The sequence below is a fragment of the Amia ocellicauda genome, chromosome 12 (genome assembly GCF_036373705.1).
Source record: "Amia ocellicauda isolate fAmiCal2 chromosome 12, fAmiCal2.hap1, whole genome shotgun sequence".
Taxonomy (NCBI): domain Eukaryota; kingdom Metazoa; phylum Chordata; class Actinopteri; order Amiiformes; family Amiidae; genus Amia; species Amia ocellicauda.
In genome coordinates this window covers 20,167,127-20,180,533 of record NC_089861.1, presented here as the reverse complement: position 1 = coordinate 20,180,533, position 13,407 = coordinate 20,167,127, and the positions used below count along the sequence as shown (strand labels likewise).

General features: G+C 41.3%; 1 protein-coding gene across 1 annotated transcript; it reads left to right on the top strand.

The window, feature by feature from the left end:
• Window positions 1-2,352: 2,352 nt before the first annotated feature.
• LOC136764544 (N-acyl-aromatic-L-amino acid amidohydrolase (carboxylate-forming)) lies at window positions 2,353-12,738 on the top strand. Its single transcript, XM_066718707.1, has 7 exons — window positions 2,353-2,443; window positions 3,888-4,119; window positions 4,287-4,482; window positions 5,197-5,284; window positions 8,107-8,214; window positions 8,739-8,848; window positions 11,551-12,738. The coding sequence occupies exons 1-7, from the start codon at window positions 2,422-2,424 to the stop codon at window positions 11,746-11,748; spliced, it is 954 nt and encodes a 317-aa protein (XP_066574804.1). The 5' UTR covers window positions 2,353-2,421; the 3' UTR covers window positions 11,749-12,738.
• The last annotated feature ends 669 nt before the right edge of the window (window positions 12,739-13,407 follow it).

Genomic DNA, 13,407 nt, shown 5'->3' with positions numbered 1-13,407 from the left:
AATTCCCCAGATCTCAATCCAATCAAGCATCTGTGGGATGTGCTGGACAAACAAGTCCGATCCATGGAGGCCCCACCTCGCAACTTACAGGACTTAAAGGATCTGCTGCTAACGTCTTGGTGCCAGATACCACAGCACACCTTCAGAGGTCTAGTGGAGTCCATGCCTTGACGGGTCAGGGCTGTTTTGGCGGCAAAAGGGGGACCTACACAATATTAGGCAGGTGGTCATAATGTTAGGGCTGAGCAGTGTATTTCCCATAAGAGAAAGGCCTTACCATCACCCCTATTAAACAGGCTTTCAATCACAACAGTAGGTTTCAAGGGAGGCATATTGATGTCCTACACTATATGGCCAAAAGTATGTGGACACCTGCTCGTCAAACATCTCATTCCAAAATCATGGGCATTAATATGGAGTTGGTCCCCCCTTTGCTGCTATAACAGCCTCCACTCTTCTGGGAAGGCTTTCCATTAGATGTTGGAACATTGCTGCCCTAAACTGCCCTGTAAGGAGAAGAGGTAAGAGAGAAATCAGGTATTATCTGTTTCTTTCAGTAATCCAGCATAAGCTTAATATTACTTATTTTCAGTAATATAATTGAATTATATTATTGCACATCTGTGACTTGACTGCATCTTCCCTCTAAAACTAATCTTAAAAGAGAAAGCAACTGACCCCCACCTCCCCACCCCCCTGGCAGTTTGCCCTGACACCCGTGCTTTAGAGGATTTTAATCCTGATTCTGGTTATATTTAGAGGTTTTTCAGTATTATTTTATCTTGTTAAAGTAAGGATACATTTTAATCAGATTTGTCTAGATCAGATAGAACATATCTAATTAGCTTGCAAACTTGGGGAACTAAACTTAAAAACAAAAGAAACTGTTTCATATTGTTATAGTAGTTCACGTGTTCTCAAAGAAACATATGCACAAATTGCATAATAAAAAATATGAAAACTAAATGTCCCTTGCATCAAATACATTGTTTTACTTATTTTAAATTATAGAGTGGTGCAACAACATACTTTCAGTCAAGCAGACACTTATCAAGTTATAGTATACTTGCTTTTTGTAGAACCATATCTTGGTTTTACTACTCTGAGGCATTTTGCCACTGTCATGATGAATGGAGTCTTGTGAGGGAGAATGGGATTACTTGCTGTAGGTCAGGGGTTTTCAATCTGGTCCTGGAGTACCCCCCTGCCCTGCTGTTTTTTTTTTTTTCCATCTGAGGTCTTAATTGCTTAATTGCACCCTTAATTGACCTAACAAAGCAATATCACATTCAATTAAGTCATTAAGGTTGGAACAAAAACCAGCAGGGCAGGGGGTACTCCAGGACCGGTTTGAAAACCCCTGCTGTAGGTTGTATTACCTTAGAACAGGGTTATCAGAGTCTTCTGTTTTTGGTGCAACAGTAGCTCCCAATTACTTAATGTAATTAGTTACCGAGGTAGGCTTATCTTAAACTTTCCTAATTTATTTGTAGTCAATACCTTTCATTTCCAACATTTCAGAGTGTGGAAATGTTGGCAATGCATAGTTAATTGTTTAATTAGACCAATTAAGGAGTCAAGAGCTGGGCTGGAATGAAACCCATCAGACTTTGTGGCCCTCCACGACTGGACTCTGACACCCCTGCCGAATGCGTTTTTGATCTGACATATAAATGTAAAGTGCCATAAAAATAGTTATCTTTACTTAAATAATATTTAAAAGAACTAGACCGGGACACCCTAGAGCCACTTGGGATGTCGCCGTCTCCTCCAAGGAAACACGGCGGTTAAGTGTAAGTACTAATGTAATATTATGGTACAGATAATTCACTAATAACCTATTCTCTCTTCAGGTATAAGCACACCTATAACGTCAGCAGCAGAAGAGGGTAAATATCAGCAGCTGTATATCAAATGGATAGGTCTCTCAATAAACTATACCAGTGATCACTTCTGTTTCCTTCTTTAGGTTATTAGCTTCACCGCAAGGCGATTCTTCCCAGCTCAGGGTCCTTGTCGTAGGGCGTCACCCGATTAGTGCGGGTGTGTTCAGTGAGTGATTTGCTCAAAATAAACCCATGCGATTACTTTACACATTTCACACGTGAAATCGACCATGAGACACACACCATAAAGCAACAGCAGAAAGCCATTAACAACGTAAGTACAAATCAAATCCCAATAAGCAGTAGACAGAAGAAAATGAATAATACACGAAAACATAAATGACAATTAAGGAGCTAGTCGCCTCCCATGACAGGTGTTAGGACATTGCATTTGACCCGCGTTCCCAGGGTGCACAAGGCTCTGTTTTTGGTTAAACCCCATGGGCAGCCTGACAGGACTTTTATTTTGACACGCACAGCGCTGTCAGCTGCTCTGAGACCCCGGAAGTGGAACTCTTATTGTCGCTTAATAAATATGTTCTCAGATCCTGATGCAGGTGAGCCCATGCGGCACATAGACGCGGGTTAAAGACACTGATTTAATTCGTCTGTTTAATCCAAGACGCAACTATTTCGCATGTTTTGAAGGATTCGTCTCGTTTTAAAAAGGTAACAAAAAACGAAAGTTTTCAACATAACTGTAGCTAGGAATCGATTATCCTAATGTAGAGCTGACGTAATTACGAGGACGCAGTGCTGCACAGACAATGGCTGTATGAAACCGCATACTATACGTACCAACATCTCCGTAATGTTTAAATGTTGGTATGTAGTACGTGTAGTATGCAGTTTCGAATACAGCCATTGCCATCTTTAATAACATTTAATAATAATGCAAGCTTTAATGTTCATAATGACATTATCCTTCAAGAAAAGACTATGGGCCTAAATACGTTAATATCTTAAATCTCTTTAAAATAACAGTTCCAACATCACCCCTTCACCAGCCTCTGCATTTTCAATGCATTTTCTAGCCTCTACTAGACCTAGCTGAACAAACATGCAAAGACACCACAGCTGCGTTTCTTATGCAATACAGTGTAATTTTACATTTCCTGAATCTTTGGCAATAATTTATATTTTTTGTAAATTTGTTTTTAATATTCCTAGATCTCACAGTGATAAAATAAGGAAAATATGGTTTAGGCCACAATAACAAAAAAAGTTGGTAAAACATTTATTTGCAGAGCGCAAACCGACACCATGCAAATAGGCTGACATTGAATTAAAGATTAGTGTCGAACTGTCTAGCATTATTTTGTCTTCAGTCCTGGACCCCCTCTAGCCCCCCTTCAATTCAAACACTGGTTTCATGCCCAAACTGATGTCCCCCATGCCTCAATGTAGTGTCTTGCATTGGAATGCGAGGCTGGCTTTTTATTCATTAAAATAAAGTCCCCAGAAACCTTTTAGGTCCTTTTGGATATTAGTAAGGATCCCCTTTAAACCTACACTAGTCTCATGCTGGGCAGCTTTTTGTGGGACTGAGAATAGACAGCCAAACTAGGTTTTCCCATGCCACAAGTGTGTCTTGGAGTGGGTTGTTAACTAAAGCGGCACCACAGTCTTCATCTGAAAAGGAATTTACTGGGAAAATAAGGATACCAAGAGGCATGCTTTCTTGTATTCATCTATACTCCTGTATTCATTTCCCTTGCTTTCCTTTTCTTTCTTGCTCTAATTTTGCTTATTTTAATCGTTATTACAGTCACCCTCAATTTGTCCTCGTTATGCTTTGCTTTCTTCATTTGTATTCAGTCTCCTTTCCCTACATATTTTTTTCCTTTGTCTTCTGTTCATTCTTGCAATTCCTTCCTCAGGTGCTGTCCCTTTCCTCTATGTATCCCTTTAGCACGTACCCTCTGACTTTTCCCCTTGTTTGTTGTGCAGTCCTGTTTTGTTCAAATCTTAAATCTCATCTCTTCCCTCCCCTCCACACAGGGATGACAGGAGAGCTGCAGCGTTTCCCCCCTCTGGGCAGGGTGCTAGTTTCTGGGGGAACCCATGGCAACGAGCTGGGGGGTGTGTGTGTGGTCAAACACAAGTCCTCAGAGTGTCTTCAAAGACCTTCCTTCACCACCCAGACTGTGATATCTAATCCAAGGGCCACCGAGAGAGGGGTGCGGCAGATCGACACAGACCTCAACCGCTGCTTTTCTGCAGAGATACTCGGGTACCCCATGTCCTTGTGTGTGTGTGTGCCTTATTATCTATCAGTGCAGTGTTAATGTACTGTAGTGTCCAGTCATGTCAGGGTGTCTGTACTGTACTCGAGTCAGTTTTAATGCACAATAGTGTTCACACAGTTACGGATGTATTGTGCTATCTCTCTCCTCTCAGTCAGTGTGAGTCGGTGGACAGTCCCTATGAGGTACAGAGAGCTCTAGAGCTGAACCGGACCTTCGGACCAAGGGGATCGGAGCACGCTGTGGACTTCATCTGTGATCTTCACAACACCAGCGCCAACACGCAGAGCTGCCTGATTGCGGGCTTGCCCACTGATTTCCTGTCACTGCAAGCTGCCAGATACCTACAGGTACTAATACTAGTGTTCAACTAGGCCAGTCTGTGGGGCTGACGTACAACTGGTGCAAAATCTCTACCGTAACCTACAAAGTTCTAGTTGAACAGGGCCTGGGGTGTATAGAAGTATTAGGAACCGCAAAGAGACTTAACAATGCTGTTTTTACACTGTGGTCAAAGCCTACATCTGTAGTGTAGTATTTTCCCATTGAAGCAGTCAGAAACTCAATTGGGGTTTAATACAGCATGGATCTGGAGCCAATTACACTGGATTGATGAAACCAAAGCGAGCAGATTTTAGTTTTTACAGTTTTACATTCTAGACATGGAGGGATTGGACACTCGTTCTTTCCATGTGCAGTATTAATGTACTGTAGTGTCCAGTCAGTGTGTCTGTGCTGTACTGTATTAACCCTCTCTCTCTCAGTGCAGTGTTAATGTACTGTAGTGTCCAGTCAGTCAGTGTGTCTGTACTGTATTAACCCTCTCTCTCTCAGTGCAGTGTTAATGTACTGTAGTGTCCAGTCAGTCAGTGTGTCTGTACTGTATTAACCCTCTCTCTCTCAGTGCAGTGTTAATGTACTGTAGTGTCCAGTCAGTCAGTGTGTCTGTACTGTATTAACCCTCTCTCTCTCAGTGCAGTGTTAATGTACTGTAGTGTCCAGTCAGTCAGTGTGTCTGTGCTGTATTACCTCTCTCTCTACCTCCCACCCCCCCTCTTGCTCAGTCTGTATCAAAGCAGCCCTGTCATATCCTGGTAATGAAGAGGAACGCTCCCGCCTTCACCCTCATGACTATCGGAAAGCATTTCTTGAGTGAGTAAAGAGAGCATGAGATAATCTGGATAGACTGACTAGACCAGGGGTGGCCAACCCTGTTCCTGGAGAGCTGTAATCTTGCAGGTTTTCCAGGGCTCTAAATTACCAATCAATGGATATCTTGAACATGGGGACATTTTACCTAATTTAAGATCCATAATTGGTTCAATTAAGCAGTTAATGATCTGGATAAAACAAAAACTGATCACATTCAGTGTGATCCAAGGATCCTATCCAGTGAAACGTGTGTATTTTGTTTCAACTGTAACTTGCCCTGGTTAAGGGCGTCTGCTAAGTAATTAAAAATAATACGGCAAAAAGTGTCGTTTGCAATTACAAATCTGTAGTAAGAGTAATAACTTAAGGGAGTCAAGTTGTGCCTTTTAAAATGCATATACACTAGCACATATCTCTGATTACAATAATAACAATAATACTAAATAGCAAATATTTTATTGTTGCACTTGGAAAAGTTTTCTTAAGACTTAAGTCTCTGTGTACATCCGGGCGTCGTGCGCAGACGGTCGCACAGCTGTCTGCCAACATACTTGCACGTAAGAGTGACGTGTCCATAGGGGGCAGTGTCGCATTAACACATCGCAGTTTACACAATATGAAACTCGATATCTATGGTGCGCCTACGATTGTATGGATGTAAATGAAAACATACTGTTAACATAACATCAGATTCAGATGAGCACAGCAACAGTGAGGAAGACAACCATGTTCAAGATGATGATACAAACAGTGAAATGGTGAGGAATGATATACTTTGGAGAACTGCCTATCCCAAAGGATGAGAATCCACTCAAATGGTGAAAGGCAAATGAAGCAAGGTTTCCTAGCTTGGCCATCCTGGCAAAGTCATACTTGTCTGTCCCTGCAACATCAACCCCATCTTAACACCTTTTCTCAGCTGCAGGGAACATTGTGACTAAGAAAAGAGCAAGCGTGACTGCAGAGCATGTATACATGCTTACATTCCTCGACTGTAATGCTGACTGAACTCTTCCTGTTGACCCTTTAGTATTGAGAAAAATTCAATATTGAGATCATTGTTGAATCAGGTTTTTTTTGTTAGATTATCAACCTCTTTTGAACTGATCGACATTTCATTTACTAATACATGCCCTAAAATATACACTCACCTAAAGGATTATTAGGAACACCATACTAATACTGTGTTTGACCCCCTTTCGCCTTCAGAACTGCCTTACTTCTACGTGGCATTGATTCAACAAGGTGCTGAAAGCATTCTTTAGAAATGTTGGCCCATATTGATAGGATAGCATCTTGCAGTTGATGGAGATTTGTGGGATGCACATCCAGGGCACGAAGCTCCCGTTCCACCACATCCCAAAGATGCTCTATTGGGTTGAGATCTGGTGACTGTGGGGGCCAGTTTAGTACAGTGAACTCATTGTCATGTTCAAGAAACCAATTTGAAATGATTCGACCTTTGTGACATGGTGCATTATCCTGCTGGAAGTAGCCATCAGAGGATGGGTACATGGTGGTCATAAAGGGATGGACATGGTCAGAAACAATGCTCAGGTAGGCCGTGGCATTTAAACGATGCCCAATTGGCACTAAGGGGCCTAAAGTGTGCCAAGAAAACATCCCCCACACCATTACACCACCACCACCAGCCTGCACAGTGGTAACAAGGCATGATGGATCCATGTTCTCATTCTGTTTACGCCAAATTCTGACTCTACCATCTGAATGTCTCAACAGAAATCGAGACTCATCAGACCAGGCAACATTTTTCCAGTTTTCAACTGTCCAATTTTGGTGAGCTTGTGCAAATTGTAGCCTCTTTTTCCTATTTGTAGTGGAGATGAGTGGTACCCGGTGGGGTCTTCTGCTGTTGTAGCCCATCCGCCTCAAGGTTGTACGTGTTGTGGCTTCACAAATGCTTTGCTGCATACCTCGGTTGTAACGAGTGGTTATTTCAGTCAAAGTTGCTCTTCTATCAGCTTGAATCAGTCAGCCCATTCTCCTCTGACCTCTAGCATCAACAAGGCATTTTCGCCCACAGGACTGCCGCATACTGGATGTTTTTCCCTTTTCACACCATTCTTTGTAAACCCTAGAAATGGTTGTGCGTGAAAATCCCAGTAACTGAGCAGATTGTGAAATACTCAGACCGGCCCGTCTGGCACCAACAACCATGCCACGCTCAAAATAGCTTAAATCACCTTTCTTTCCCATTCAGACATTCAGTTTGGAGTTCAGGAGATTGTGTTGACCAGGACCACACCCCTAAATGTATTGAAGCAACTGCCATGTGATTGGTTGGTTAGATAATTGCATTATTGAGAAATTGAACAGGTGTTCCTAATAATCCTTTAGGTGAGTGTATATTGTTACACTAGATTGGGCTGAATTTATTTTGGATTTAGGGACATTTGATGGATGCCTTTTAATTCTTGGCACTTTACAAATAAAAAAAAATCCCAACATAAAACAATTAAGTGTTTTTATGAGAATGTTTGAATAAAACATTGAAAGATTAATGGAAGAAGTTACGGTTATTATTTATTTGTGAGTTAACCAAAGGATTAATCGACTAATCAGAAAATATCCATAGATTTTTCAAAAAATAAATAAATAGATGAATCAATTGAAAAAATAATCGTTAGTTGCAGCCTTATATCACATGACAGTGAATATCTACATACACTGTATGTTTACCGTGTAAGAAACCACTGTAACACTATAGGATATGACCAATCCTATGTTGCATTTGAGGTTTTGTTTTCCCATCTGGTTTTAAATTGACACTAATTTGAAATGGTTTTAACTTTGTTTGACAGCGATTGAGATGGGGCCACAGTCTCCAGGTGTGATCAGAGCTGATATTTACAATAAAACCCTGACTCATCTACAGAACCTTCTAGACTGGATTGAGCTTTTCAACACGGGTAAGATTGTGCATTAACACTCCTTATCTTCTCTCTCAGTGCAGTGTTAATGTACTGTAGTGTCCAGTCAGTGTCTGTACTGTATTAACCCTCTCTATCAGTGCAGTGTTAATGTACTGTAGTGTCCAGTCAGTCAGTGTGTCTGTGCTGTATTAACCCTCTCTCTCTCAGTGCAGTGTTAATGTACTGTAGTGTCCAGTCAGTCAGTGTGTCTGTACTGTATTAACCCTCTCTCTCTCAGTGCAGTGTTAATGTACTGTAGTGTCCAGTCAGTGTGTCTGTGCTGTACTGTATTAACCCTCTCTCTCTCAGTGCAGTGTTAATGTACTGTAGTGTCCAGTCAGTCAGTGTGTCTGTACTGTATTAACCCTCTCTCTCTCAGTGCAGTGTTAATGTACTGTAGTGTCCAGTCAGTCAGTGTGTCTGTACTGTATTAACCCTCTCTCTCTCAGTGCAGTGTTAATGTACTGTAGTGTCCAGTCAGTGTCTGTACTGTATTAACCCTTTTGTCTCTCTCTTCGCAGGCACAGAGTTCCAAGCTGCTGAGGTTGAGTGTTTTGAAGTGCATGAGAAGATCGATTACCCACGGGACTCTGAGGGACATATCACTGCCTGCATTCACTCCGAGCTGCAGGTCTGGGTCAACCTGGCACCTCTCTTTTTGTATTAGTCCCTGTTTTTCTCCTCTCTCTCATGCCATGTTAGTCTTTCTCTGTCCCCATGCTAGTCTGTTATTTTGGGGGAGGAGGGGTTCTGCTCTCTCTCTCCCCCCATGTTAGTTGCTTTCTGTCTCGATCTTCGTGTCATCATGTTAGTCCCTCTTGGCACTGTCCATATACTGTAATATGTACAGAGATCATAAACTTCAATGTAAAAGCCCATTTTTGTGCCTTTTAGTATAGTCTGAAGTAGGTCTGCAACAACTAATCGATTATATGGATTACATTGATTATTAAAAATCATTGGCAACGAATTTCATCGTCGATTAGTTGGGTCTACCGGGCGCAGCTACAAAAAAAAACAAAAAAACCCTAAAGACGGGGCCGGCTGCAGCTACACCAGTGGAAAGCCGTGACAGTCTTCTAAAGTATGGAGCACTGTACTCTGAACACTGCACAGAAGACAGTTTGCTGCACAATGAGCAGAGCTGAACTCGCAGGGCGCGGGAGCGCGGCAATGATGCATGAGCACTGAAGAGAAAACACTGGAGCCGTGAGGACAGGGAAGAAGAGCTCAGCTGGTACAGGCAGTGGCACTGGATCCGACACGGCATTTATAGTCTGACATCCGAAAAGGTGTCCGTCAACGACATGGCACTTCGTAGTATTATTATTATCGTTACTACACTTTGGATCCGTTAAAACCACAGTAAGTGCAGCCTTTCCGTTTCTTGAACTGGTATGTGTCATTCAAGCTATACGTTTCTTTACCTCCTCAACTACATTATATTATTAATTTTCATATTATACATTTTATGTATAACAGTCTTATACCCGCACGCTACACTCAAGCAAGACAGTAAAAAGACAAAGTAAGCAAGAAAACAAGCAGGGTAGCAAGCAATTAACAGAGATCCTTAAAATGTTTTTAGGGTAATTTTTTTAGCCATTTCTTTAAACTAGCATGCATAGCGGCGCTTCTCACAGCCTCTGGAAGTGCGTTGCAGAGCCGTGGCGCAGTGCTGCAGAAGGCTCGGACTGTATGATCAAATTAGTGCCGTAAATATTGAATTCAAAATATAAATATATATCGTAAACGAAAAAACTAATGGAAAACGTTTAAGTTTCGTTTTGAGTTCGCAACGGGGCTGCTGAAGAAATAATGGATCTTTTACATAATTTTTACGAAATGTTAAAAATATCGCACATAAACTACACCTCACCATAAAGACACAAAAGCAGAGTGCAGGTTTCAACGTTAAACTATTTATTTAAAATACTATTTTACTATTCAAATAATATTTTACTTTTAATGTGTTGTTGTTGATCTGTGCTTAACCACTTTGTAGAGTTCTAGCTACATCAGACAGTCGGTACCTTTCCTGCCCGGCTCCTCTGCAATAACTTGTCATATTTTGTCGGCCTGTATTTATTTGCTCTTTTGTATAGTTATTCATGGTTAGACACGCAGATGATGAGCTTTTCCACCAGTCCACGTCTTCCTCTCATGTTTAATTGTCTGATGTCATTTTTAACACATGCAATCAGATCGAATCACAGTCACTGTGCGAGGTGGGGAAGTGAATATGAACACGTGTTTTTTTCTTAACACACAAGTTGTGATTGTATGCATTATCTAGTGTGCATGTAAATTTAAATATTGTGCTACTATGCATACTCGTATCGTCTTTTATTTCAGGAAAAAAAAATCTACCTCCACGGTCCAGTATTGGACGGCCGATCAGGTGGGCACTGGCGGGCAGCGCAGTCTTTATTAAATAAAGAACTTTACAGTCCTTTAAAAGAATTCTTCGTACGGCTCAATCTCCTTCTCCCAGTTTAACTCTTCTGTTGCCGGCAAAGACTTGGTTGGTTTCTGGTTCCGGTTCTGGCAACAGAGCTACAGGTTGAGCTGTGGCAGCGAGTTTCTGGTTCAGGTGAGAGAGAGAGAGACTGACTGTCCGCTGTTCCTTATAGTCTGTCAGATCAATAGGTGATTGGTTCCTGAGTTCTTGAGATTGGATTTCGGTTTCAGCCCCCAGTGTCCTATTGGAGGGGGGCTTGATTTATGACTGATGTCAATCCATGCCATCTTTTGGAAATGCCGGTTGGCCCGGGTTCGTAGCTCTGTGTCGGGATTTCGGCTCTCATCCACTTCAAAGAGTTTTTATCACCGACAGGCCCCTTTCTCCAGACATCTCATAGCAGAATTCCAAACTATTTGGCCTCTTCTTGGTGCCATCCTCCCCAAAACTGTCACTTTGATGCAAACCAGTTCCAAGCTGATGAGCTAAGGAAATCTGATAACTTTGGGGGGGAGAGGTTTTCTTTAGATCAGTGCTTCAGCTCAGAGCCCAAATGCTCTTATCCAAATACACCCAACATAACGCTACACTTTATTTTTCATTATTTATCAAAAGAGATTAGCAACTTGCATTTAATTCTGGAATTATTTTTATCCGATTTAATCGAAGTAGTAATCGAGAGATTAATCGATTTATCAAGTCGTTTTTTGCAGCCCTTGTCTGAAGGTACTACAGTGTCCAGTCACACGGATTCTATACTGCACTGTACTAAGCCTCTCTCTATGTAGTGTTAATGTACTGTATTTGTATCTATTGTACTTCACTGTAACCCCTCCCCCTTGCCTTGATTCTTACCCTCTTTCTTTTCATAGGACAGGGATTTTGAGCCCCTCAATCCAGGAGACCCTATTTTTCAGCCCTTTGATGGTGGAGACCCCATTATTTTCCAGGGGCAGCAGACCCTGTACCCTGTCTTTGTGAACGAGAGCGCCTACTACAGCAAAGGCATCGCTTTCTGGACTACCAGGAAGATCACTCTGGCCCTACCGTCCATCTCTGTCAAGGGCTGAGCAACTGAACTCTGATGCATCTAAGTGCCCTAAGAGTGGTGGATACAGGGTGGTACTGTACAGGGTGAACACTGCAGCCCGGACCCTGCACTGAGAACAACAGGGTTAATTCAGTACAGTACAGATACACCAACTGTCTGACTGAACACTACAGTTTATACATGTATTCTGCAGTAAATGTATTAATTGGGGGTTAATGCAATACAGACCATTGAATGACTGGACACTACAGTACATATAACTTGCACTCAGTCACTTAATTAATATACCATCAAAGTATGTTTCCTGTATTGTATTCACCTCTCAGCAGTGTATGTATACTGTGCACTCCATACTATTATTAAATAACTACTGCTGATAACATCAATAGTGCTTAGGTATATTTTGCAATTTAATAATTCTATTAAATATAATTAAAATCTGACTGATCCTTAATGATGATCAAGATCTGAATTGAGAAATGTATTTCTAAATTTATAAAATGTTTTTGTCTATTTTCTTTCGCCTAATGGTGTCTTTTCCCAAATGATGGTATCCCTCAACCGAGTCTGTCTGCCAAACTCTCACAAGCTGCTCATTCCTCATAAGGGTCCTTTTATTAGTTAACCACCTTTTGAGCTGTCTTAACTCCAAGCGACTTGCACAGACTTATCTTAAGATAGTTGTAGGTTTAGCCTGTTCTGGATTAAACAAAGCCGATTGCAAGAGGGAGGATTAGAGCTACTCTAGGACTAAATTAAGGTTTAAATTAAACCTCCAAGGAGACAGGTTTAACTTCAGTTTAACACTTAACACTCAATGAAGCCTAACAGGTGCTAGAAAGGCCAGATATTGAACTTCTTCACAGGACCAACCCATTGAATGATTTTGATTAAATCAGATTTAGATACTTAAATACACATTTGACATTTTTATTTTTGTTTTTTTCTGCTTGTTTGGTCTGTGGATTGTCTTTTGTATCAAAGTTTATTAAATACAAGATTAAGAAAATATGTTTACACATTAAAATAGTGCATTTATGTTCCCACTGTATTATACATTTCAGAGATTTATGTATTGTGAACCAAAGCCAGTACTGACTGGAAGCAGCACCTCTGTCTGTTTTGTTGCATGACTTCTTTTTTTAATTTCATGTTCCTCCTTTAGATATGACAGCTTGTAATCTGGAAATTCAAAGGCCAACTTTTCATGCATGGTCAGTTTCTTGTTTTTCTTCTGCTGCCCAGAAGTAGCACCAACTCCCTGCCTTGCCTCAGTAGATGTGGATTAGGCACCTCTAGAAAAGTGTCAACAACAAGATAAAGGAATATGGGCATTTCAAAATGGTCCACCAGTAAAAGAAAATCCAAGCACAGTGCAGAATACATGCCCAGTGAGCTCAGTCTCTCATCTGACAGGTTCAGATGGTCATTATCTGGGATTCATTTGATAGGTTGCTACTCCTCTATAATACCATTCAGTAGGTCACCTTACAAGTCATTTTGTAACTGCTCTGGTGGTCCAGTGCTGGTCTTAACCCTCTCTCTTCTGTCTTTTTCATTAGCCTTTTTCAGGCCAATTCTTTCACAGGACCTTTCAGGAGAGATAGATGTCATGTAACACAAGCAACGTCACACACACTAAAATAATTCAAATGAAGAAGGTTCTTACCTGAAGTTG

Coding starts and splice junctions, on each gene's coding strand:
- LOC136764544 (XM_066718707.1), top strand. CDS start 2,422: ATGTTCTCAGATCCTGATGCAG. Junction 2,444..3,887: donor GTTCTCAGATCCTGATGCAG/GTGAGCCCATGC, acceptor CCCTCCACACAG/GGATGACAGGAGAGCTGCAG. Junction 5,285..8,106: donor TATCGGAAAGCATTTCTTGA/GTGAGTAAAGAG, acceptor TTTGTTTGACAG/CGATTGAGATGGGGCCACAG.